Below are 26,648 nucleotides of genomic sequence, written 5' to 3' on the forward strand. Positions count from 1 at the left end.
AGGCCTGACAGCCCCTCGCAGCCTAGTCTTTGATCTTCAGAGTCGGAGGTGTCTTAAGCATAGGCCTGCAGGGTTGGTTCACAAGTGGGAAACTGAGGCCCAGAGAGGAGAAGTAGCTGTGATGGGGCCTGCAGTCCCAAGCTAGGGCCTGGAACCCAGGGCCCTGCTGTCCCCATGTACCCTGAGGGCACCTCCCCCGGGAACCGTCCGGCTCCAGAGCTGAGAATGCACCCTTTGTGCCAGCACAATCTCTGATGAGACACGGGCCTTCCTGCTCTGAAAGCCCTGATTGTCGCTGCCAGTGTGGAGCTGGGCTGCCCACGCTCCCGCCCCATCCCTTCCTGCTGTGGGGCCTTTTGTGCTCCTGGATCCCAGTACAACAGCCGGGCTGTTGATCCAGAAGGCCCAGTGTGACTGGGAGAGGGCGGCCTGCCAGCGCCCTTCCCGGTGGGGATTGTCCCAGCCCGAGAGGGAGGTGGGCCCTGTCATCTCCCTGCAGTGACAGAGAGAGGCCCGGAGGAGAGTCAGGAGACCTGGCCAGGCCCCTAACCAGAGTTGAGACCTGCTCGGTGATCTGGGGAGAATCAAGCTCCCTCTCTGGGCCTCCTTATCTGTAGAACAAGAGCTTGGATAGGAGAGAAGAGTGGAGAGAAGGCCTGGAGGGCAAAGGGAACATTCCAGCACAGGCCTGTCTTTGGCAGTAGAAGGAGTGCCAGGCCAGGAACCTGAGCAGCTGAGTCCCAGCCCTGGCCTGGATGGGTTGTTTGATCTGTAAAGGAATGAGGTGCACCATTCCTGCATCCGATGGGCACTGGGGGCGTGGAAGGGGTGCTTTGTGCAGGTAGGGGCAGGGGCCCCCTGAGCATGTGGGCACTCTGGTTCAATCCCGACTTCTGGGAAATCTCGGGTGGGACTCTGGGGATGTGTGCCCTTCTTCCTTTGTAATTTCTCTGTCTAAATAGACCATCGACTTTCTGAATGACAACATTCGAAGAGGAATCGAGAACTACTATGACGATCTGGACTTCAAAAACATCATGGACTTTGTTCAGAAGGAGGTGAGCCAGGCGCTTTGGGTCAGACATCTGCCTCCCATGCCCTTTGTCCCCTACTGGGGACCCCGCTCAAGAGGTTGGGGGTGAGGGTCACATGGCTTATCCATTCCCAAAGCAGGTGGCTGGCCACGTTGGGAGGCAAGAGTGGGCCATGGATGGCTGCCAAGGGTAGGGATGCCAGGGCCTGACCTTCTCAACCAGCTCTCTACCCATGTGCTTCCCCCACAATATACTTGCCCTACCTGTTCCTCTCCAGGTACACGGGCCCTCCCCTCCTGGAAAAAAAAAAAAGAACAAGGTCAGGGGTAGCTACAAGCCACCTGGCAGTGCCTCAGGGTGCCCCTCTCCAGTGGGTAAAGATCCTGCTTCTTTGAGGTGGGAGTGACCTCCAAGCCACCCAGTTCAAAGTTCCCCCTGCCAGGACCCTTTAGTGATGGGGAGCTCACTGCCTTGCCAAGTCAAGGACAGCCCCGATGGGGAGAGAGCTGTTCCCCGATTCCATATCCCCCTGCATGGGGGAACAGAACAAGACTTCTGCTTTTCCTCGATGACACTTCTTTGAATGTGATAATTGTCCTTTGGGGATGTCATCCCTCTTCCCAAGGTCCACCCAAATCTGTGGGTGTAATAATAATAGCAGTTGCAGGGCAAGCTGCTGCCCTCGGGGGCTTCTACACATCAATCTCACTTAGTCCTCCTGCGCCTTAGCCTCCTCATCTGCCTCAAGGGGATACTTGGTCCCTTCCTCTTGGCGTCGTTGTGAGATTGCCTCAACCTGTTTCAGAGGTGGTTAGAGCAGTGCCAGGCAAATGATGAGACCTAGGTCAGTGTCAGCTGCAGTGGTCATCATCCTCATGTCCTACTAGGTGAGGACAAGCAGAGTTTGAGGGCCGAGGGCCCGCTCAGCCCTGGCAGTGCTTCTTTGGATGTGACCTTGGGGGCGTCAGCTGGCCTGATTCCCATGCTAGCCCTCAGTGGGGACAAACGTCTCACCGCACCCAGGGCCACCCGTAGTGGCCACACCCTTGGCTCAGGCCTTCCATGTAGTCACAACAGGTGCAGCCTCTGGGAGGCCCTTCTTTGCCAGGGATGTGCCTGCCAGCTCTGGCCATCAAGTGGAGCAAAATGCTTTTATTGGAACCAACCTTCAGCTGGCTCGCAATTTTCATTTCTTCCAGGGTGGAATGGCGGGATGACTCATGCTCACTGGGCACCCTGCTTGGTGCTGAATGCCTCATGCATGGCTTCCCTTTGTAATTCTCAGCTCAGCTGTGCAAAGCTGACGTTGCTCTTCCTGCTTTATGGTTGAGGATCTGAGGCCCAGAGAGGATCACTGACTTGCCCAAAGTCACACAGCATGGAGTTACCGGTAGTGTGAGCATTTGAACTCTGGCCTGTCTGATGGCAAAGCAAATGCCCTTTGCACTGTACCCCAAAGAGGCACTTCCAGGTCCCTCAAACTGATAACCTAAAAGGCTCTATGGGGACTCTGAAGGGGTATCTGCTTTGTGTTTTTACTAAGACCTTGGATCATATCACTCCCCTGGTTAAACCCTGTAGTGACTTTCTGTCACTCAGAATACCATCCCAGCTCCCTGCTGGTTCTGGCTGACAGGGCTTTCACGGTCTGGCCTCATGTCCTCCATTCTTGCTGGCTCTGCTCCAGGCACACCTGCTGCTGAAATATAACCACCTCGTCTCTGCGTGGGGTCTTTGCATGTCTTGACCGGCTTTTTCCTGTTGTTCCTATTTCAGATTAAATGACATCTCCTCAGGCCTTTCCCGACCTCCCCACTCCTTCCCCTGTTTTCCGTATCCCTGGTACCCAGCACTACCTCACTGTTCTTTTCACAATGCTGATTCCTCTCTGTCTCCCTCTGCAGATGTGTCCCATATGGGCAGGGCTGTGGTGCTTTGGCTGCCCCTTGTCTCTCTGGCACACAGAACAATGCCCGGCACACACCAGCATCTCAGTGGAGTAACTGCTTCCCCCAGGCGTTGGCATCTGTACAGGGGGAGATGCAGGGAGGGGCTAAGCTAAGGGGAAAATGATGCCAGCTGTGCCATCGCTTCAGTCCTGAGCCCAGGCCAGGGTGTGAGGTGTGTGCCCCTTTGCTAAGGGCAGGACAGGCAGAGCTGGGGCAGGTGAGGAGAAGGTCAGTGTGGTTCAGGGACCCCTGGGTTGTGGGGCTTCCCTAGAATCCTATTCTCCGGGACCTTAAAGGCCAGCTCCTCGGGTTGAGCGCCTGCCCTGGGGATGTGAAGATGGAGCCCGGTTGTCAAGGAAGGATGTTCCCTCCAGTGTTTAGTCACCACCCCGCTATCCCACCAAAAGGCTACCCAGCCTTGGCTCGCATGCCTCTCCAGTGACGGGGCGCTCACTACCTGTTGGGCAGCCATGCCGCTTTTGGCGAACTCTGACCCCACAACAGATGCCTCATTTGCTGCCTGTAGCTCCCCCTACCAGGGTGACCCCATCATAAATCACATCGTCCATCCCCCGGCAGGGCCCCTCCCTGCCGTCTGCCCGGGGCCCCGGCGGTGATGGCAGCTCTCCTCCCCGCTTGTTCCATCCCTCAGTTTAAGTGCTGTGGCGGAGAAGACTACCGAGATTGGAGCAAAAACCAGTACCACGACTGCAATGCCCCCGGACCCCTGGCCTGCGGGGTGCCGTACACCTGCTGCTTCAGAAACACGGTACCCACTGCTCCTGGGGCTTCCCGGCTGGTCAAACGCTTCTCTTACCTTTCAGGACGGGTGGTGGAGATGGTTGGGTGCGGCAGGCAGGAGGTGGTGGTCATTGTCGAGGCTTCCTGAGCCTCGAGGGCTACTAAAGGGGGTGAATCTGGGAGGGGGGGCGGGGAAGTCTTGTCTTATTAGTAGCGGTCGTTAACATCTACTGAGCACTTAACATGTGCTGGCCTTTTCTAGGTTCTTTAGTTGTATTAACTCATTTAGTCTTTTCAACAACCCTGTGAGGTAGGTACCGTTATTTCACCCACTGTACAGATGAGAAAATTGAGGAACCAAAAGTTTAGGTGCTTTGCCCAAGGTTGATGGAGCTGGGATGAAATTCAGGCAGCCATTGTCAGAGCTGCACCCTGGACTCCTGTGCAAGCCAGGCAAGGAGTAGGAGAAGGTCCAGGCCGGGGGGCTTAGCAGGGTGGCTGGCTTGACAGCCGTAGCCAGAGGACCAGAGCAGGGCCTGCACCGTGGGCATTGCTGGTGGACTTTGGGCTTGATGTCCTGGTCACCATCAGCAACAGGGTATTTGGAAGGGGTCTGGTGATGTAACCGTCAGCCTCCACCTCTCCCCAGTGGGATCCTCTCAGCTCTGTTGCCTCCTTAGCCCCTTGGGAGGCTGCCCTGTGCTGTCACTGCTAATAAATGAGAGGCTTGGTCAATCCTGTGTTTGACTAATGTGTCCCCAAACTGCATGGTTTCTGGGTTGGAATGAGGCGGAGAGCTTTGCAATTACTCACACCCTGAAGAGTCATGGAACATTTCTCTTCTGATGCTCCACCATTCTGTGCCCACTTCCGGATTCTGTAAACCGCACAGCTGCTGGTAGGGGTGGGGGCCTCACCCAGTGAGTCAGGGAGCCAGTGCCAAGTGCATTAGCCCTAAAAAGGCTGGACCAGGAGGGGAGGTTTGTTTGGAAATTGTAGCTGCCATTTTAGGGTAGCTTTCTGTACAAGGGGAGTGCTGGGGAAGAGCCCGGGTTTTTTAGGGAGGCCTATGGGGGGTGACCCTGAACTTCATCACCCAAGGCAGTGGCACCTGAAGGTCCAGGTTGAGATGTGGAAGCCCAACTTGTATTCATTCATTCATTCAACGAGTATTTATTGAGGACCTGCCAGATGTGGTTCTACATTCTGAGGATACAGAAAACACACAGAGAACTTTTGCCTGCATGGAGCTGACATTCTTTCTAGTGGGTAGAACTGACAAGAAAAATAAATAAGTAAAAGAGATAGTATGCTAGAAGATGATAAATGCTAAGGAGAAAAATAAAGCAGGGGCGTGGAGGATTGCAATTTTAGATACTGAGAAGGTAGGTTCTCAGTAAAACCCTGAAGGAAGTGAGGGAGTGAGCCATGTGTATCTGGGGATGGGAACTCCTGGCAGAGAGAACAGCAAGTGCAAAGGCCCTGAGGTGGGAGTTGCCCTGGTGAGTTTGAGAAACAGTGCAGAGACCAGTGTGGCTGGAGCAGAGTGAGTGTGGGGGAGGAGAGTGGCAGACAAAGTCAGGGAGGTCATGGGTGCCCTGATGGCCGTGGTCAGGACTTAGGTTCCCTTGAGTGACAAGCAGTCAAGTGACAGGGCTTTAGTAGCTGAGTAGCAGATCTTACTTAGGCTTTACCAGGACCACCCTGTCTGCTGTGGGAGCAGAGGTGACGTGGGGAGTCTGGTTAGGGGCTAGTGCAGTGGTCCAGGTGTCACAGCTAAGGCTGTCCGGGGAGTGGGCTCTGACATGCTGGTTAGTGAGCAGGAGGTTTAGTAGGAGGTGTGCTCAGGATTGACACCTGTAAGGAAGGTGACAGAAGCTGGGCTGGGCAGAGGGAGAGGTTGAGCAATGATGCAGGCTCAATGGGGGCCTCAGCTGCCTCTCCAGGAATGTCCTGCGATAATCCTTCAGAGTTGTCCCATATTGGGGCAAGGGGAACAGGTCTTCATACCCTCCACATGCACCACACATGAGGAGTGTCCCACCCGGAAGGGACTTGCTGGCTTGTTCAGCAGAGAAACAGAATCAACAGGATGCGTGTGTGTAAAGAGATTTATTATAGGAAACTGACTCACAGAATTATGGAGGCAGGCAAGTCCCAAGATCTGAAGAGTGAGTCGGCAAGCGAGAGCCCCGGGAGAGCCAATGGTTTAGTTCCAGTCTGAGTCCACAGGCCTGAGAACCAGGAGAGCTGATGATGTAGTTCCTGTTTTAAGGCTGGCAGGCTCAAGGCCCAGGAAAACCCAGTGTTTCAGTTCACATTTGAAGTCAGGCAGGAAGAATTCTCCCTTACTCGGGGGGAAGGGCTGCCCTTTGGTTCTATTCAGGCCATCAACTGATTGGATGAGGCCTGCCCACGTTAGGGAGGGTAATCTGCTTTACTCAGGCTACTGACTTAAATGTTAATTTCATTGGGGGCTTCCCTGGTGGCGCAGTGTTTAAGAATCTGCCTGCCAGTGCAGGGGACACGGGTTCGAGCCCTGGTCCGCGAAGATCCCACATGCCCCAGAGCAACTAAGCCCGTGCGCCACAACTGCTGAGCCTGCTCTCTACAGCCCGTGAGCCACAACTACTGAGCCCGTGCGCCACAACTAGTGGAGCCACCGCAGTGAGAAGCCCGTGCACCACAACGCAGAGTAGCCCCCGCTCACCGCAACTAGAGAAAGCCTGTAGCCCCCGCTCACCGCAACTAGAGAAAGCCCTCGTGCAGCAGCAAATACCCAACGCAGGCAAAAATAAATAGATTAAATAAACTAATTAAAACAAAAACAAAACCAAAAAATGTTGATCTCATTAAAAAACCACCCAGAATTACTGTTTGCATAGATATCTAGGTGAGTCACCCTGGGGCCTAGAGAAGAGTTCTGGGCTCTAGGGTTAGGGAGGCCTCTGCTGCTGCATGTCTGTTCCCTGAGGGGCAGGAGCTGTGGTTCCACCTCCAGGGCTGGAAGCACAGTGAAGAGTAAGTTTATTCTTGTCACCTTCTTACATACCATATAGTTTACTTATTTATTATGTTCATTGTCTGTCTCCCTCCCTAGAATAAAAGTTCCATGAAGGCAAGGACCTTTTTTTGTTCGTCTATATTCCCAACACCTAGAACAGAGAATGGTACATAATGAGTGCTCAGTATTTGTTCAGTAATGACTGAATGAATGAACAAATGAGGTAGGAAGCACCTGTTCCCATCATGCCCTCGTGCACTTGCTCCCCAGGCCTGACCTTCTCCCTGGGGGTCATGTTCTTGGCCTGGGGGGCCACAAATGCCGACTGACATGAAGTGGATGCTCAGTGTTTTGGGGTCTGAGGGCTCCTGGGGGACAGTCTAGACTGAGAGAGGTTATTTTGCCCACACATCAGGCCCTGACATTTAGACTGATCTAGATGACGCCTGAGGTTCAACCCACTCTTTTGGAAAGAGAGTAGACAGCCCTCCTTGCCTTCCAGGGGCTGGGATCGTGTCCAGAGTCACTCCAGCCAGCATGTCTGTGTTCTGCCATGTGCCCAGCCCTGGGATAAGCCCTTTATGTGTATATCTCACTTTATATTCAAAACAGCTCCGTGGGGTACATTCTTAGATCACCATTGCTTTATGGAACAGACCAGGGAAGCTATTCATTCATTCAACAAATCCTTATTGAGTGCCTGCATGTGCTAGTCCCTCAGCAGCCCACCTAAGGTTGGTCACAGAGCTCCTAAGTGGCAGAGCAGGACCTGGACCAGGTAACATGATGTCAGAGACCATACTGGCCACTCCACTGTCCTGCATTACTGCTGGAACCTGTGGCACCCTGGTCCCACAGCAGCTTTCACTTAGATGTGAAGGGATGGGACCGGGACATCGAGCTTTCTCTCACCTTCTAGAAAATAGAGGAAACTATACAAGGGCTCAGGCAGTGATGGGAAGTGCCCCTGCCAGTCCTGTGTTATAGGTCTGCTGGGAAGAGATTTGATGGGTCTAGGGCCGACCACAGCTTCCCCTGCGCCTAGATTAGTCAGCCGCTGGGAGTTCCTGAGAGCAGCTCTCTTCCCAGGAAGGAGGTTGGGCGGTCCTTCCACTGGTGGGTGGCTGTCTGCAGGAGCAGGGAAGTGTGGTCAGAGGCCTGGCTTTGCCCTCAGGTAATCCCCAGCTGGCCAGGGCCCTGGCTGTGGTCTGGGATTTTCTTTCATAAGAGCCAGCGTAGTGGGAGCGGCCCAGCCCTGACCTCAGACAACCCATAACCATATCAGCAAAGCTTGGGCTCTGGGGCGGCTGCAGTAAGGGAGCCTGGGGCAGTGCCCTTTCCTCTGGGTTCCTAGGCTGCCACGGGTGGAGCAGTGGGCCTCCCGCTGAAGCGCCACGGAACTGGCCTTCCCGCCTGTCCTCCCTGTGCATTTCTTGGAGGCGGGAGGTTAAGATGCCGACTTGAGCCAGGCTGCCGGGGTGGGAATCTCAGCTCCAACCATACTGGGCAGTGCAACTCTCTGTGCACTATAAAATGGGGGTCGGGGGAATAAATGTCTTCTAGAGTAAACACTATGTAAGTGTTAGCTAATACACATTTCTCTTTCAGACAGAAGTTGTCAACACCATGTGCGGCTACAGAACTATTGACAAGGAGGTAACGTCTTTGAAATCTCTTTCCTCCAGAAAGGTTGCCCTTCCTGTCCCATCTCCAGGGTGATCAGAGGGGCTACCAGGGGTGAGGCTCCTGGCTGCTGAGATTTCCCAACATTCCTGGCTGTGAAAAGGAGCCAGGGACTGCCCAGGTTTTCTGCCCTACCCAGAACAGGAGGACTCGGGGAGTGAAGAATCCCCCCAGGCTGGGAAAGGCTGGCTGCCAGGGTGTGCCGAGCACCTAATGTGTGAGGCCACCGAGGCCACCGTGCCCCTGCCAGTGCCCCCAGCATGTCCCTGTGCCTGGCCGCGCTCAGCACCAGCCTGCCTCTGCCCTTGGAGCTGCCCATTTGCAGACGATGCACACTGGCTTCCTCAGCCTGGGACCCAGGAGTCCCTTGGGGAAGAGAGCCTCTGGAAGGTCCCTCCTGGCTCAGCTTCCTGGGCATTTCTCCTGGACTTGGAGACAAGCTGGGGTGGTGCTGAGAAGGAAGCTGAAAATAGTGACGACTTGAGATGCCTCTGAGCAGTGGTTCTCAAAGTGAGGTCCCCCGACCAGCAGCAACAGCAGCGCCTTCCACCCCCCCGCCCCCGACCTGGGAACTTCTTAGAAACGGGCATTCTTGGGGTGGCGCCAGCAGGTGATTCTGACACACATTTAACACGCAGAGCCACAGACCAGCAGTGGTTCTCCAGCCATCAAACCCAATGGCCAGTTTTTATATTAAACACTTGGTAATGCCCTATTTATTATTCCAAAGTGAAATTCACAGATAATATAACCTACCTACACACATAATTCCAAAACAAGTAACGTAATGATTTGAGATAAAAGGAGAAATAAGATAAAACAATTTACAACCATATACCATATTTCAACACGTACATGTTCAGGCACTAGACAGAAAAAGCGAAGTGGTTGGGTGTTTACACTGCCAGGGGCTTCTGATACTTGGGAGGGGTGTTGTGTGGACAACTTGCATTACCATGGGCGTATTTTTGCCATTGACATGGTTTTTCAAAATGGTGAACAATTCTTGATAAAGTTGCAAACAAAATAAAGTATAATTATTCCTTACTTTATCTAATATTCTTTCTACAGAATTCAGTACATAGTAAAGACATGCAGAAAACACTTTGGTTTTTATGTCCCTGGAGTTAGGCTTTGGGCTCAGATAATTATGGATGGCTTTTCACCCATCCAGATGCCCAGGGGACATCTAAGACGCAGGTAGTCTGGAAAGTTGTCCATGGAGTAGGATTGCCCTGAGCTCTACAGTCCCTCAGCCCCCAGCCCCGATCGCAGTGATAACCAGAAGTGCCACCACAATGTCCGCAGTGCTCTCTAGGGAGCGGTACCGCCTGCTGAGACCCAGTGATCTAGAGCCACCTTCTCATCACATTGCATACGAGAAACTGAGGCCCAGAGAGGCTGAGGGACTCTCCTGGACCTGGGGTGAGTGGCAGAGTTGGGACCAGGGCTCCCAGGCGAGTGCTCAGCCAGGCTCCTCCCCGGCAGCGCCTCAGCGTGCAGAATGTCATCTACGTGCGGGGCTGCACCAACGCCGTGCTCATCTGGTTCATGGACAACTACACCATCATGGCGGGCCTCCTGCTAGGCATCCTGCTCCCCCAGGTGTGCTGGTCCCCCCCCACCCAGGGAGGGGAGCTAGAGGTGGGGATGGTGTGGGCGGGCTGTGGCTTCAGGTGATGTGTGGCTTGGTGATTACAGGGTGCAGAGTAGGCACAGAGGGCTGGGGTGAAGAGAGCTCTTGGACCAGCCACCTGGGCTCACCCTGGGAGGGGTGGAGGGTTGGAAGGAGGGGGTGAATGGCCTAGAAAGTGAGTGACATAGCTGGGGGGGGAATAGGAGTCGCAGAATGGAGGGTCTCTGGGATTTCCCAGCAGGCGCAGAGGAGGGCCCAGGCTGGGGCCATTGGGGTAGTGGGGGCTAGGGACTGCCGGAGAGGGCCACCCAGATGGCCAGCAGGCTCTCACCCACCCTGCCCCTTCTCCTCAGTTCCTGGGGGTGCTGCTGACATTCCTGTACATCACCCGGGTGGAGGACATCATCACAGAGCACTCTGTCACCGATGGGCTCCTGGGACCCAGCACCAAACCCAGCGTGGAGGCAGCAGGCACGGGGTGCTGCATGTGCTACCCCAATTAGGGCCGTGGCCTGGGGCGGCAGCTCCAGAAGGACCGTGACAGGACATCTCTGCGCAGGCCACGTCGTGGGGGCCAGATAGGACTGTGGCCCCTCTCTCCACATTCGGCACTGACCAAAGCCATGGCTGTGTTTGCTCAGGGCTCCCAGGCCACCGCCTGTCTGGGGGGCGGAGCCCCTCCCCAGCTGTGGAATTCTGTGCGTGCCCACCCTGCTGGGCGTGGGGAACAGGGCACCCCTCCTCCAGGCTCCGGCTGCTGGGGAAGGGGGAGCTTGGCACTGGGCTCCGGACCCATTTCATTTCTGGTAGTGCCTTGGCCTTGGTGTTTGTGCCCCTTTGAGGGCAGTTTTATAGTGATTTGTAATCAGGGAGGGAGGAGAGCATGTGTGCCCTGAGGTGAAGGAGCAGAGGGGTGGGGTGCAGACCCCAGGTCCCAGTCCTTCGGCCTCACCTTGAGGCCACGTTGGGTCCGTTTCTCAGCCTCCTGGGTACCTCGAGACCACCCCAGGGCTGCTGCTTTGTTGACCCTGTTTTGTACCTGATTTTATAACATTCATTTTGTACACAGTTAACAGGAGTTTCCGACTAATCAAAGCTAGCTGTTCCCCCCATTCCTCTTCCCCCTCCAAGCCAGTTTATTAATCAGACAATAAAGACATGATTTTTTTTTTTTTCTGGTTTTTTGTTTGTGCTGTTTGGGTCGAGAGTGAGGAAGACCTCAAGTTGGGCTTGGAAACCCCTTGTTGGTGCAAAGATTGAAGGGGAGCCACCCTGAGACCAAGATTTGGAACAGTTTGGGACACTGAGGCCCAGGAGGATCAACCGAGGCTGCCTGTTTCCAGCTTGGAATGGCCTCTCTCACCCTTTGGTTTGTGGACTGGGCCTGGAGCCTCCTGTGCCCATCCTTCCTGCCAGGAATTCACTTGCGGGAAACCTCAGGGAAAGAGGCAGAGATGACAACCTATTTTACAGACTGGGAAACTAAGGCCAAGCCACACTGGCATGAGTCTTCTCTTCCGGGAAGTGGGGTAGATGGGAACTAGGAAAGTCAGGGGTCCGGGAAGGAGCAGTGCCCACAGATCCACCCTCGACCTTTGGGCTATAGAACTGGAGTGACTCTTTTTTTTAACCAAACAAAACGTGCTTTATTTAGTAAAAACTGGTGAGTGTGGGCAGGACATGGCAGAAGTGCACAGGGGCTGGGGATGGGAGGGTCAGGGGTCAGCACAGGGGGGACATGACTCAGGATGGAGGAGCCAGAGGTCAGAAGACTTGGAGGTGGGTGGGTCATTGGTAACTTATCACCTGCTCCTCTAGAGGCTACATGTGGCTCAAAAGCCCCTGGGGGTTCCAGAGGCCTGACTGGCAAGGGAAGGTTTGTCTCTGCAGGCCTAGGGAGGCCCTACCCCCAACATCAGCAGGAACTCTCGGGGACAGGATGAAAGCACCTGGATAGCATCAGACTGTAAACAGCCCATTGTTCCAGGGCCTGGGGTGGGGCTGGACGGTGCTCACTGCCTAGCAAAGGATGGTGCTGGTCGCCCCCTGCTGGAGACGGCAGGACCTGCGTGGATCAGTCCACCCAAGCCTTCCTGCCCCAAGAGTTGAGTTCTAGATTTGCTGTGAGGTTCTTAGTAGCCAGGGCAATAGAAATAAACAGCATGAGCCCCAAACCTGAAGAATTCAATTTAAGAGTGTTAAAGGAACTGCCCATCACACCCACAAGAGGTAGGATGCCTGGTTGGCCATATGTACAAGCCTGCATTGTCTGATGTGTAGGAAAGGGCAGAAGAGGGATTTTTTCTTTTTTAAAGGATAGAATAATGCAACAATAGCAAGCACATCACTGAGCACACTCTGTCTCAGAAACTTGTCTAAACATAGATATTAACTCCTTTAATCCTTACAACTGTATGTGGTAAATCCTGTTATCTCCATTTTATTGATGGAGAGACTGAGGCATATTGTGAACTTGCCCAAAGCACACGGCTGGTAAGTGACAAAGCCATGATGTGAACCTGGGTAGAATCTCCCTGGCATGCAGCCCCTTCTGCTCTACTGATTCTGTTGCCTCGTATGGACACATGGTACTAAGCGTGCAAAACCTGGGATGGCTGTTACTGTAGCTGTTCCCATGGGGTGGCCACTGCAGCCACTGCTGGAGCCTCTGCCTGGTCCCCATTTTGACCAGTGCATTCAAGGCCAGGTCAAACTCTGTGTCTGGCTGGTGGCCTTGTGGCACTCTGGCTCTGGCTGTTCTCTGAGGATTCTCTCTGTGCTCAGAGGGTGTGGCAGCTGCCTTTGGGACAGCAAGATGGCAGAGGCACCGAAGGGGTTGGGATTGCACTGAATCTGCTTATCCAAAGTCACATTACCCTGGAACCTGGAAACCTCTGGTCACCTTGTCCTCCCTCTTCTCACCACCACTCACCAACACCCCTCTACCTCCCACTGCTGCTTCTGTGCACCAGGGATCACAGGTTGGTGCCCACAGGAGGCTGAGTGCCGTGGACACTTAGCTCTTCTTTTTTTTTTTTGAAACCTCAGCCACTCACCTCTCCTGAAAACACACGGAACCCATGGAGAGGCCTTTCTCAGTCCTGTGGTTGGGCTGCCCCTGCTTTGTACCCTTTGTGCTTCAAAAGCAGTTACATCATCCTGGCCCCTTGTAACACAATGATGGAAGAATGACCCTCAAAGTGAGTCATTTTCCCTCACCGTGGCACACACAGAAAATGATGATATCAGTGCAGCCCACAATATTTGTGAAGCCGGGGGAGATTTGTAGGCTTTGATTTGGGACTTTTTTGCTTCTCATATATTTATAAGAAAAACAAAACAATAAACTGCATTAAGGAAGACTGGGTTAGTATAAAAATTCCAAATAGTATTCTCCAAACTTTGTTTTAACAGTATATTGAGGTATATTCAACCTAAAATAAACCACACACATTTAACGTGACAAATATATCACTAGTCAAACCATCATCACGATGGAGACAATGAACAACCCCACCATGCTAAAGAAATTTCCTCTTGCCCCTTGGGGAGTCCTTTATAGCCCTTCTCACCACCTGCTAACCCATCTCCAGGTGACCATGGATCTGCTTTCTGTCTCTATACATTATATTTTCCAAAATTTTATACAAGCGGATTCATACAGCATGGACTCTTCTCTTTGTCTGCCGTTTCTTGCTTAACGTAATTATTTTGAGTTTCATTCATTTCCTAGCACGGATCAGTAGTCCATTCCTTTGTATGGCTTTGCCATAGTTTATCCAATCACCTATTGATGGACATTTGTGTTGTTTCCAGGTTTTTGGTTGTTTCTAATACAAATAAAGTTGCTATGACCATCCATGTACCTGTCTTTGTACAGAAATATACTTTCATTTCCCTTGGGTAAATATCTAGGAGTGGAATAGCTGGATCATATGGTAAGTGTATGTTTAGGTTTATGTTATAAGAAACTGCCAAAGTATTTTCCACAGTGGTTGCATGATTTTATATCCTGACCAGTAGTGTAGAGTCCCTGTTCCTCTACATCCTTGCCAGTATTTGGTATGGCCAGTCTCTTAAATTTTGGTCATTCTAATGGGTGTGTGGTGATAAATCGTCGTGATCTTACTTTGCATTTCCTTTTTTATCTATGTGTGTGTATATATATCTATATATATGTATTTATTGAAGTATAGTTGATTTACAATGTTGTGTTTCAGGTATACAGCACAGTTACATATCTATAACTGATAATATATTGGTAATATAATATAAATCTATTCTTTTCAGATTCTTTTCCCTTATAAGTTATTACAAAATATTGGATAGAGTTTCCTGTGCAGTACAGTAGCTCCTTGTTGGTTATCTATTTTATATATAGTAGTGTGTGTATGTTAATCCTAACCTCCTAATTTATCCCTCCTCCACCCCTGTCTTTGAGAAGATGACCCCTTCTTTGGGTGACCTCTCTCCACTGTCCCACAGAATCAATCAAGTAACAGCTGCCCCCCTTTTTCATGCTTGTTGTGCACCAGCTCCATGCTCATCTATTTTTACCGATAATGATGGTCCATAATAACCATGTTGTAGAAAAGGGAACTGGGATCAGAAGGGTTGAGGAACGTGCCTAGGGTCCCCCATCTAGTAAGTGATACTGCCAGGATTTGAGAACATGTCTGACTCCAAGGCCCTTGGTCCCCCACGTGCTAGCCTGGCATTGGAAGTCCTACCTACCATTCTGGCCTCATCCATGTCCCTTGTTCCTGTCAGCAGGGCTTACCCAGTTCATTCTTAGCTCGCACGGTTCTACCTATCATCTCGTGAGAAAGATCCAGCTCTCAACTCTTCCACATTCCCTTTCCCCATCTCCTTTGAGTTTCAATTCTGTGTGTGGAAAGACTTATTTTTATGATTGCCTGTTTTGCAGATGGAGAAAACTGAGGCCAGACTAGTAAATTGTATACCAAGTGGCTCCACCAGCAACCCCAGAACCTGGTTCCTTCCAAGCCCCTGCCCTGCCTACCATCCGCCTGGGGCCTGGGACGTGCACAGTAATATGGGGCTGCTGGTTCCGGCGATGGCCTCGCACAGTCTGAGCCCTTGGAGGGAGCCTGATTTGCAATCCTGAGAGCCCAGGAAGGCAAAAAGCACGTCTCCCGGCATGGCTGCATATTGCCACTAGGTGGCGCTGCCGGCCCGCGGCTTTACGCCCAGAACGCAAACTCCACCCCCCACCCCCGCCCCACGCCGACCAGAGCCCGGGCCGGCGCTGTGGCTGACGCCGGAGTGTGCCCTTCAGACCGTACCCCAAGGAGCGGGCCAAAAGGTGAGGCTAAAATACTATAGGTATCTGCATCTAGTAGGCACTCAATAAGTGATTGTTAACTGGGAAACGGAGGCTGGATACTAACAGTAGGTTACTATTATTGACTGTCCCTAGGTGGCTGTGTGGTGTGAGGGCGTGTGTGAGGAGGGCGGAGGTACACCATGCTTAGCACATTCTAGTCTTCATTCTCGTTAGTCGTCACAGGTGCTTTATTCCCGTTTTGCGGGTGAGGAAACTGGGGTTTAGGTCGGTTCGTGGAATAGAGGGAAGAACCAGGATTTGAAGCGCTCTGCCCACATCCTGTCGGGATCACCTGTTGGTCCAGTGCCGCCTCCTCGTCCGCCTCGAGCGGGAGCCCGGGGTGAAAGCCCGCTACCCTGCTCAGCCAGCACAGCCTCAGCCCCCAGCATCATGCGACCACCAGAGGGAGGCCTCGGCCTTCGGACAGCCGCAGAGGGGCCTCGAATGAGGCTGGGAGGGTGGCGCAGCAGTGGGGCAGCTGGGCCCTGGAAGGCAGCCTCTGGCTCTGGAAGGAGGATAAGCACCTCTGCCCGGCGGGTCGCCGTGGGCTGACAGGAAGCCATGCAGGTCCAATTGTTGCTCTGTGAGGGCTCCGCAGCCAGCCCTGCCCCAAGCCCTTGCCCCGGCCCTGAGTAGGCCTGAGCAGGCCGTGTGGACGAGCAACCATCGTAACATAGCGGCCACCGCACGTATTATCTATAATATTTTCCTGATTTGTTTTGCCGTTTTCCGTCTCGCCCACTGAGCCACTGACAGGCGGGATTTTGCCTGCTCCGTGCACTGCTGTCTCCCCGGCACTCAGCACTGGTGGTGGAGCGTGGTGGGTGCTCAGTGAGCAGACGCTGGCGGAGGGAACGGAAGTGGCCCGGAGCACGGGGCACCTGCGCTGGGCGGGGCTCCGGGACTCAGTGGGCCCCTTGTAACCCACATGTGAACCCCAGAGGGCCAGGCTTGGCGTGTTGCCCTGCTCTGCAGGCTGTCAGCCTGGTCAAATCTTTGTACCCCAGAGGGCCTCTCTCGCCTCCTCTCCGGAGGAGCAGCTAAGGGTTTCCAGGTGTGGTGGCTCAGGGGGTGGCCATTCAATGCACCTGTTGCCCTGTCTTGGCTGTACCGCCCCCTCCTTCTCCCTGCTTCTTTCCTCCATCTGCCAAAGTGAACATGCCATGGCTGCCCCTCCCCCTTCCAGTATCCAGTGAAAACCCCAGTGAAATCGCTGCAAATAGAAAAATGTCTGCATCAACTTAAGAAACTAAGCCTGTACTTGAGGCAGCTCTTGTAGCAGCTTCTAGCAAGGACTCAGGCTAAGATGCCATTAGTGAGGGCCCGGATGGGGTTTTTATGACTAGCCTTTGCTGTCCTCCCTCCAAGGTGATGCTGGAGAGCCTCTGGCAGTGGAGGCCCCTTTAGAATCATTTGGACCCTGCTGGCAGCAAAGATGGGTCTCAGAAACTGACTCGCTTGCGAAGAGCCACCCGAAGCCTCCTGCACCATGTTGCCTGGAGAACTAGAACAGGGTCTCACACCCAGAAGGGCAACCAGCACGTGGAGAACATTGGCCAGGACCTGGCTGGGTACCACATAGCGCAACATCTTCCACCTTAGATCTGTGAGGAAGATTCCATCTGGGTCTGGGGGCCCCAAGTGGGAGCTGGGACAATCCATGCATCCAACAAAGGCCCATAGAAAGAACTCTTCATTAGAGGAAGAGTCACCAGGGAAAAAAATGGGCCTATGAAAAAAGATGCAGCCAAGGGGAAAGGAGGACGAGAGGGCAGGGGCTGTATCTTATAATCACTGTAGCTCTAGCACCTCACAAGACACACACAGATGCTCAATAAATATGTCAAATGAATATGTGCCTCAGAGTATAACCTTCCTCAGCAATAGATTTTACCAGCAAAGTTAGAATATTTGTACTTTAGGCTCTATATAAGGTACAAGAGAATACAGCTTCTATTAAATGAGGGCAATTCATGGGAGGAGACAATGGTAAACAAAAAATACAGGAGCTGAGTTACAATTTGCATTGGTTGCAATAAATAGTAGACCTGAAAGTGCAAAAATCGAATGAGAGGTACAAAGGACCAGATGGAGAGGCATTCGCGGGATGCAAAGGAAAAGGGTAAGGACAAAGCATTATGAGAACAAACAGGGACAAGGGCCACAGAAACCTCATCCGAGGGACAGGCATTCTCTGCCTCCCACCAGACAGACACACACACACAGACACACACACACAGACACACATACAAGGAAAGAGAGGCAGTGAAGTTATAAAGGAAGTAAATTCTTGATTAAAAAAGAAAAAGACACAGTAAAGTTAAAAATGTGCGATTATGGCACTTCTTTCACTTTCTCCAGTGCTTATAGAGAAAGTGATAATATTTATGAGTTCTCTACGTAAAGGGAGGAGGCACCCAGGCCCTGGGCTTCGGGGACCAGAATCTCCGCTGCCCGTGGCCCACCCACATGGGTGAGCCCTAGACATGCACATAGGTGCACTAGGAATGGTGACCAGGATGTCCATCGCAGTGCTGTTTGTAATAGTGAAAAATGGGAAACTGCCTGAGTGTTTGCCAAAAGGGAGCGAATCCCTACCAGGTGGTATGTTCTTCCAGTGGAATATTATATAGCACTTCAAGTGAAGGAATCAAAGCTCTACGTATCAGAGCTTAAGAACGCAATGTTGAATGGAAAAGCTAGCTGCATAATGATACATAGAATACGATGTCATTGTATTTCTTTTTATTTACTTTTTTATACAGTAGGTTCTTATTAGTCATCAATTTTATACACTTCAGTGTATACATGCCAATCCCAATCGCCCAGTTCATCACACCACCATCCCCACCCCCCCGTGGCTTTCCCCGCCTTGGTGTCCATACGTTTGTCCTCTACATCTGTGTCTCAACTTCTGCCCTGCAAACCGGTTCATCTGTACCGTTTTTCTAGGTTCCACACACATGTGTTAATATACAATATTTGTTTTTCTCTTTCTGACTTACTTCACTCTGTATGACAGTCTCTAGATCCATCCATGTCTCAACAAATGACTCAATTTTGTTCCTTTTTATGGCTGAGTAATATTCCGTTGTATATATGTACCACCTCTTCTTTATACATTCGTCTGTCAATGGGCATTTACGTTGCTTCCATGACCTGGCTGTTGTAAATAGTGCTGCAAAACTATGCTGAATAATAGTGGTGAGAGTGGACATCCTTGTCTCGTTCCTGATCTTAGAGGAAATGCTTTCAGTTTTACACCATTAAGAATGATGTTTGCTGTGGGTTTGTCATATATGGCCTTTATTATGTTGAGGTAGGTTCCCTCTATGCCCACTTTCTGGAGAGTTTTTTTTTTTTTTTTGCGGTACGCGGGCCTCTCACTGTTGTGGCCTCTCCCGTTGCGGAGCACAGGCTCCGGACGCGCAGGCTCAGCGGCCATGGCTCACGGGCCCAGCCGCTCTGCGGCATGCGGTACCTTCCCGGACCGGGGCACGAACCCGTGTCCCCTGAATCGGCAGGCGGACTCTCAACCACTGCGCCACCAGGGAAGCCCTGGAGAGTTTTTATCATGAATGGGTGTTGAATTTTGTCAAAAGCTTTTTCTGTATCTATTGAGATGATCATATGGTTTTTATTCTTCAATTTGTTAATATGGTGTATCACATTGATTGATTTGCGTATATTGAAGAATCCTTGCATCCCTGGGATAAATCCCACTTGATCATGGTGTATGATCCTTTTAATATGTTGTTGGATTCTGTTTGCTAGTATTTTGTTGAGGATTTTTGCATCTATATTCATCAGTGATATTGGTCTGTAATTTTATTTTTTTGTAGTATCTTTGTCTGGTTTTGGTATCAGGGTGATGTTGGCCTCATAGAATAAGTTTGGGAGTGTTCCTTCCTCTGCAATTTTTTGGAACAGTTTGAGAAGGACGGGTGTTAGCTCTTCTCTAAATGTTTGATAGTATTCACCTGTGAAGCCATCTGGTCCTGGACTTTTGTTTGTTGGAAGATTTTTAATCACAGTTTCAATTTCATTACTAGTGATTGGTCTCTTCATATTTTCTATTTCTTTCTGGTTCAATCTTGGAAGGTTATACCTTTCTAAGAATTTGTCCATTTCTTCCAGGTTGTCCAGTTTATTGGCATAGAGTTGCTTGTAGTAGTCTCTTAGGATGCTTTGTATTTCTGCGGTGTCTGTTGTAACTTCTCCTTTTGCATTTCTAATTTTTTTGATTTGAGTCCTCTCCCTCTTTTTCTTGATGATTCTGGCTAATGGTTTATCAATTTTGTTTATCTTCTCAAAGAACCAGCTTTTAGTTTTATTGATCTTTGCTATTGTTTTCTTTGTTTCTATTTCATTTATTTCTGCTCTGAGCTTTATGATTTCTTTCCTTCTGCTAACTTTGGGTTTTGTTTGTTCTTCTTTCTCTAGTTCCTTTAGGTGTAAGGTTAGATTATTTATTTGAGATTTTTCTTGTTTCTTGAGGTAGGCTTGTATAGCTATAAACTTCCCTCTTAAAACTGCTTTTGCTGCATCCCGTAGGTTTTGGATCATCGTGTTTTCATTATCATTTGTCTCTAGGTATTTTTTGATTTCCTCTTTGATTTCTTCAGTGATCTCTTGGTTATTTAGTAACGTATTATTTAGCCTCCATGTGTTTGTGTTTTTTATGTTTTTTTCCCTGTAATTAATTTCTAATCTCATAGCGTTGTGGTCAGAAAAGATGCTTGATGTGATTTCAATTTTCTTAAATTTACTGAGGCTTGATTTGTGCCCCAAGATGTGATCTATCCTGGAGAATGTTCCGTGTGCACTTGAGAAGAAAGTGTAATCTGCTGTTTTTGGATGGAATGTCCTATAAATATCAATTAAATCTATCTGGTCTATTGTGTCATTTAAAGCTTCTGTTTCCTTATTTATTTTCATCTTGGATGATCTGTGCATTGGCATAAGTGAGGTGTTAAAGTCCCCCACTATTACTGTGTTACTGTCGATTTCCTCTTTTACAGCTGTTAGCAGTTGCCTTATGTATTGAGGTGCTCTTATGTTGGGTGCATATATATTTATAATTGTTATATCTTCTTCTTGGATTGATCTCTTGATCACTATGTAGTGTCCTTCCTTGTCTCTTGTAACATTCTTTATTTTAAAGTCTATTTTATCTGATATGAGTATTGCTACTCCAGCTTTCTTTTGATTTCCATTTGCATGGAATATCTTTTTCCATCCCCTCACTTTCAGTGTGTATGTGTCCCTAGGTCTGAAGTGGGTCTCTTGTAGACAGCATATAGATGGGTCTTGTTTTTGTATCCATTCAGCAAGCCTGTGTCTTTTGGTTGGAGCCTTTAATCCATTCACGTTTAAGGTAATTATCAATATGTATGTTCCTATGACCATTTTCTTAATTGTTTTGGGTTATTTTTGTGTGTGTGTGCGGTATGCAGGCCTCTCACTGTTGTGGCCTCTCCCGTTGCAGAGCACAGGCTCCAGACACGCAGGCTCAGCGGCCACGGCTCACGGGCCCAGCCGCTCCGCAGCATGTGGGATCTTCCCAGACCAGGGCATGAACCCACGTCCCCTGCATCAGCAGGCGGACTCTCAACCACTGTGCCACCAGGGAAGCCCTTGGGTTTGTTTTTGTAGGCCCTTTTCTTCTCTTGTGTTTCCCACTTAGAGAAGTTCCTTTAGCATTTGTTGTAGAGCTGGTTTGGTGGTGCTGAATTCTCTTAGCTTTTGCTTGTCTGTAAAGCTTTTGATTTCTCCATCGAATCTGAATGAGATCCTTGCCGGGTAGAGTAATCTTGGTTGTAGGTTCTTCCCTTTCATCACTTTAAGTATATCGTGCCATTCCCTTCTGGCTTGTAGAGTTTCTGCTGAGAAGTCAGCTGTTAACCTTATGGGAGTTCCCTTGTATGTTATTTTTCGTTTTTCCCTTGCTACTTTCAATAACTTTTCTTTGTCGTTAATTTTTGCCAATTTGATTACTATGTGTCTTGGTGTGTTTCTCCTTGGGTTTATCCTGTATGGGACTCACTGTGCTTCCTGGACTTGGGTGGCTATTTCCTTTCCCATGTTAGGGAAGTTTTCAACTATAATCTCTTCAAATATTTTCTCTGGTCCTTTCTCTCTCTCTTCTCCTTCTGGGACCCCTATAATGCAAATGTTGTTGCATTTAATGTTGTCCCAGAGGTCTCTCAGGCTGTCTTCATTTCTTTTCATTCTTTTTTCTTTATTCTGTTCTGCAGCAGTGAATTCCACCATTCTGTCTTCCAGGTCACTTATCTGTTCTTCTGCCTCAGTTATTCTGCTATTGATTCCTTCTAGTGTAGTTTTCATTTCAGTTATTGTATTGTTCATCTCTGTTTGTTCTTTAATTCTTCTAGGTCTTTGTTAAACATTTCTTGCATCTTCTCGATCTTTGCCTCCATTCTTTTTCTCAGGTCCTGGATCAACTTCACTATCATTATTCTGAATTCTTTTTCTGGGAGCTTGCCTATTTCCACTTCATTTAGTTGTTTTTCTGAGGTTTTATCTTGTTCCTTCATCTGGTACATAGCCCTCTGCCTTTTCATCTTGTCTATCTTTCAGTGAATGTGGTTTTTGTTCCACAGGCTGCAGGATTGTAGTTCTTCTTGCTTCTGCTCTGATGTCATTGTATTTATTTAAAAATGATATATTGCAGATGGATATCTATATAAGAAGTAAAAGTATAAAAATGAGGAATGGATGGAGATAGGTCAAAATCATGAGACTCTGTAAGGGGACAAGGGAAATGGGGCTGGGGACTGAATAGAATTCAATCTTATCTGTATGGCTTATTTATTTTCTTTAAAAGTTGTAAAGGGAAATGTTCAAATGTGAATATTTGTCCATTCGGGATATTGGTAGATGAAAATTTATGTTATGTTATGTCTGTATTTTTTTGGTTGGTTTTTTTTTTTAGTTGAAATATCGTTGATCCAGAATGTTGTGTTAGTTTCAGGTGTACATCAAAGTGATTCAGTTATATATATATTTTTTTCAGACTATTTTCCATTATAGGTTATTATAAGATACTGAATATAGTTCCCTGTGTTATACAGTAGTTCCTTGTTGCTTATCTATTTTATGTAAAGTAGTTTGGATCTGTTAATCCCATACTCCTAATTTATCCCTCATTCCCCCTTTCCCCTTTGGTAACCATAAGTTTGTTTTCTGTCTGCGAGTCTGTTTCTGTTTTGTTTTGTTTTTTTAATTAACTTATTTATTTTTGGCTGTGTTGGGTCTTTGTTGCTGTGCATGCGGGCTTTCTCTAGTTGCGGCTAGCGGGGGCTACTCTTCGTTGCGGTGCGCGGGCTTCTCATTGTGGTGGCTTCTCTTGTTGCAGAGCATGGGCTCTAGGTGCGCGGGCTTCAGTAGTTGTGGCTTGCGGGCTCTAGAGCACAGGCTCAGTAGTTGTGGTGCACAGGCTTAGTTGCTCCGCGGCATGTGGGATCTTCCCTGACCAGGGCAGGAGGACTCCCAACCACGGCGCCACCAGGGAAGTCCCTGTTTCTGTTTTGTATATAGATTCATTTGTATTAATTTTTAGATTCCACGTATAGTGATATATTTGCCTTTCTCTTGCTGACTTACTTCAGTTAGTATGATATTCTCTAGGTCTATCCATGTTGCTGCAAACGGCAATATTTCATTCTTTTTTTTTTGGCTGAGTAATATTCCATTGTATATATGTACAACACATCTTCTTAAACCAGTCGTCTGTTGATGGGCACTTGGGTTGTTTCCGTGTCTCGGCTATTGTAAATAGTGCTGCTGTGAACACTGGGGTACATGTATCTTTTCAAATTAGAGTTTTCGTCTTTTCTGGATATATGTCCAGGAGTGGGATGGCTGGATAATATGATAGCTCTATTTTTAGTTTTTTAAGGAACCTCCATACTGTTCTCCATAGTGGCTGTACCAATTTAAATTCCCACCAACAATGTAAGAGGGTTCCCTTTTCTCCGCACCCTCTCTACCATTTATTGTTTGTAGACTTTTTGATGATAGCCATTCTGACAAGTGTAGGTGATACCTCATCATGGTTTGGGTTTGCATTTCTCTAATAATTAGCAATGTTGAGTATCTTTTCATGTGCCTGTTGGCCATCTGTATGTCTTCTTTGACGAAATGTCTATTTAGGTCTTCTGCCTACTTTTTGATTAGGTTGTTTGTGGGTTTTTCTGATATTGAGTTGTATGAGCTGTTCATGTAGTTTGGAGATTAACCCCTTGTTGGTCGCATCGTTTGCAGATATTTTCTCTTGTAGGTATTCTTTTCATTTTGTTGCTGGCTTCCTTTGCTGTGCAAAAGCTTTTAAGTTTGATTAGGTCCCATTTATTTATTTTTGCTTTTATTTCTTTTGCCTTGGGAGACTGATCTAAGAAAATATTGCTAAGATTTATATCTGAGAATGTTTTGCCTATGTTCTCTTCTAGAAGTTTTATGGTGTCATTTCTTATATTTAGGTGTTTAAACCATTTTGAGTTTATTTTTTGTGTATGGTGTGAGGGATATTCTTTTGCGTGTGGATATCCAGTTTTCTAAAAATAAATTGTTGAAAGATTGTCCTTTCCTTACTGAATGGTCTTGCATCCTTGTGGAAAATCTATTGACTATATATGAGAGGGTTTTTTCTAGGTTCTCTACTTTATTGCATTGGTCTGTATGTCTGTCCTTATTCTAGTACTACAGTGTTATGATTACTATAGCTTTGTAGTAAGTTTTGAAATCAAGAAGTGTGAGTCCTTCAATTTCGTTCTTCTTTTTCAAGATTGTATTGTGGGGTCACTTTTCTGTACTTTTTAACTTATCAAAAGAAAAGAGACATTTGCTGTGTAAAAGCTTTTAAGTTTCATTAGGTCCCATTTGTTTATTTTTGTTTTTAATTTCCATTTCTCTAGGAGATGGGTCAAAAAGGATCTTGCTGTGATTTATGTCATAGGCTGTTCTGCCTATGTTTTCCTCTAAGAGTTTTATAGTGTCCGGTCTTACATTTAGGTCTCGAATCCATTTTGAGTTTATTTCTGTGTATGGTGTTAGGGACTGTTCTAATATCATTCCTTTACATGTAGCTGTCCAGTTTTCCCAGCACCACTTATTGGAGAGGCTGTCTTTTCTCCATTGTATATTCTTGCCTCCTTTATCAAAGACAAGGTGACCTAAGTGTCCATCAGCAGATGAATGGATAAAGAAGATGTGGCACATGTATACAATGGAATATTACTCAGCCATAAAAAGAAACGAAATTGAGTTATTTGTAGTGAGGTGGATGGACCTAGAGACTGTCATACAGAGTGAAGTAAGTCAGAAAGAGAAAAACAAATACCATATGCTAACACATATATATGGAGTCTAAAAAAAAAAATGTTCTGAAGAACCTAGGGGCAGGACAGGAATAAAGACACAGATGTAGAGAATGGACTTGAGGACATGGGGGGGAGGGGGAAGGGTAAGCTGGGACGAAGTGAGAGAGTGGCGTGGACATATATACACAACTGAATGTAAAATAGATAGCTAGTGGGAAGCAGTCACATAGCATAGGGAGATCAGCTCAGTGCTTTGTGTCCACCTAGAGGGGTGGAATAGGGAGGGTGGGAGGGAGACGCAAGAAGGAGGAGATATGGGGATATATGTTTATGTATAACTGATTCACTTTGTTATAAAGCAGAAACTAACACACCATTGTAAAGCAATTATACTGCAATAAAGATGTTAAAAAAAAAAAAAAAGAAAGAAAGAAAAGAAAAGGGACAGGGGAACTTCCCTGGCAGTCCAGTGGTTAAGACTTACGCTTCCACTGCAAGGGTCGCGGGTTTGATCTCTGGTCTGGGGACTATGATTCCGCATGCCAGCATGGCCGAAAAAAAACAAAGAAAAGAAAAGAAAAGAAAAAGAAAAGGGACAGGGCTGATGGGTAGACCCAGAATTTACTCCTTACTAGGCAAAAATTTAAGAAGGAAATCCACAGCCTGGTGGAGGTTTTAAGTGCAAGTCATAAAGAATTCTCTAAGAATAGAAGTAAAAAATAAAGGTTATCCACAAATTAACAAAGCCGGGGTGGCTTCACTTGATGGTTCAGTATTAGGAGATTTAGTTATATTGTGTCAATAGATCAAATCCAATACCCATCCCTAGAAGAAAAACTTCTTCCTCACAAAGAACATAAAACAGTCATTGGGCTTCCCTGGTGGCGCAATGGTTGAGAGTCCGCCTGCTGATGCAAGGGACACGGGTTCGAGGCCTGGTCCGGGAAGATCCCCCATGCCGCGGAGCAACTAGGCCCGTGCGTCACAACTACTGAGCCTGCTCTCTAGAGCCCGTGCTCCACAATAAGAGAAGCCACCGCAAGGAGAAGCACACGCACTGCAATGAAGAGTAGCCCCTGCTCGCCACAACTAGAGAAAGCTTGCGCACAGCAACAAAGACCCAATGCAGCCAAAAATAAATAAATAAATAAATTAAAGAACAAACAAACAAAAAACTATGACTTACAAACGCATCAGGTCTAGATGATTTTACAGTTGATTATGGTATCAGTAGGCATTACTAACTGCTGTAACTTCCCTCCTTAAATCTTAGGGGCTTAACACAACAGAAGTTTATATTTTACTCACATAGAGACCAAAACAGGCATTTCTCATTGGTTGTTGGCTGTTTCCCAATGGTAATTCAGGAATCCATGTTTCTTCCATCCTGTCTCCACCATCTTCAATAGATAGCTTCTGAGGTCATTGCAAAAGAAGATGGTACAAGGAGGGTGGAAAATTGGAGGTTTTTCTGGCCCAGGACTGGAAGGGGTCTGCTTTTGCTCCATTCCATTAGCCAGAATTTAGTCACATGGTACCCTAACAACAAGAGAGGCTGAGAAATGTGGTCTAGTGTGGGCCCAGGAGGAAGAAATGTTGAATTCTAACCAAATTTTTAAACAATGAAGGTTTCCGTTACTCAAACTATTCCAGATTATTAAAAAAGATCGAAAGCCCCTCCAATCCACTTTGTAAGCAAGCATGATCTTAATCATGAAACTTGATGAATATGGTACCAAATAACTATAGACCAATTTCACTTAAGAATATAAATGCAAAAATTCTGAGTATACAAAATTTTAAATTAGGAAATTTGTCAACATAAGTGAAGAATAATTTAAAAGACAAAGATCACATAATTTGATCAATAATTGCTAAAAATACTACTGATAAATTCCATAGTGATCCCTAAT

At 48.3% G+C, this 26,648-nt stretch overlaps 1 protein-coding gene across 1 annotated transcript in view; it reads left to right on the forward strand.

Moving 5' to 3' along the window:
* TSPAN15 (tetraspanin 15) overlaps positions 1–11,228 on the forward strand; it is a 49,413-nt gene extending 38,185 nt beyond the window's left edge. The window contains exons 4-8 of the mRNA XM_022590755.3: positions 963–1,058; positions 3,636–3,752; positions 8,337–8,384; positions 9,900–10,016; positions 10,401–11,228. Of these exons, the coding sequence (XP_022446463.1) occupies positions 963–1,058; positions 3,636–3,752; positions 8,337–8,384; positions 9,900–10,016; positions 10,401–10,550 (528 nt within the window). The 3' untranslated portion in view covers positions 10,551–11,228. The remainder of the gene's footprint in view (positions 1–962; positions 1,059–3,635; positions 3,753–8,336; positions 8,385–9,899; positions 10,017–10,400) is intronic.
* Positions 11,229–26,648: the final 15,420 nt, after the last annotated feature.

The sequence above is a fragment of the Delphinapterus leucas genome, chromosome 16 (assembly GCF_059928025.1).
Source record: "Delphinapterus leucas isolate spDelLeu-1000000601 "Yukka" chromosome 16, BTC_Dleu_Yukka2, whole genome shotgun sequence".
In the NCBI taxonomy this organism is placed as follows: domain Eukaryota; kingdom Metazoa; phylum Chordata; class Mammalia; order Artiodactyla; family Monodontidae; genus Delphinapterus; species Delphinapterus leucas.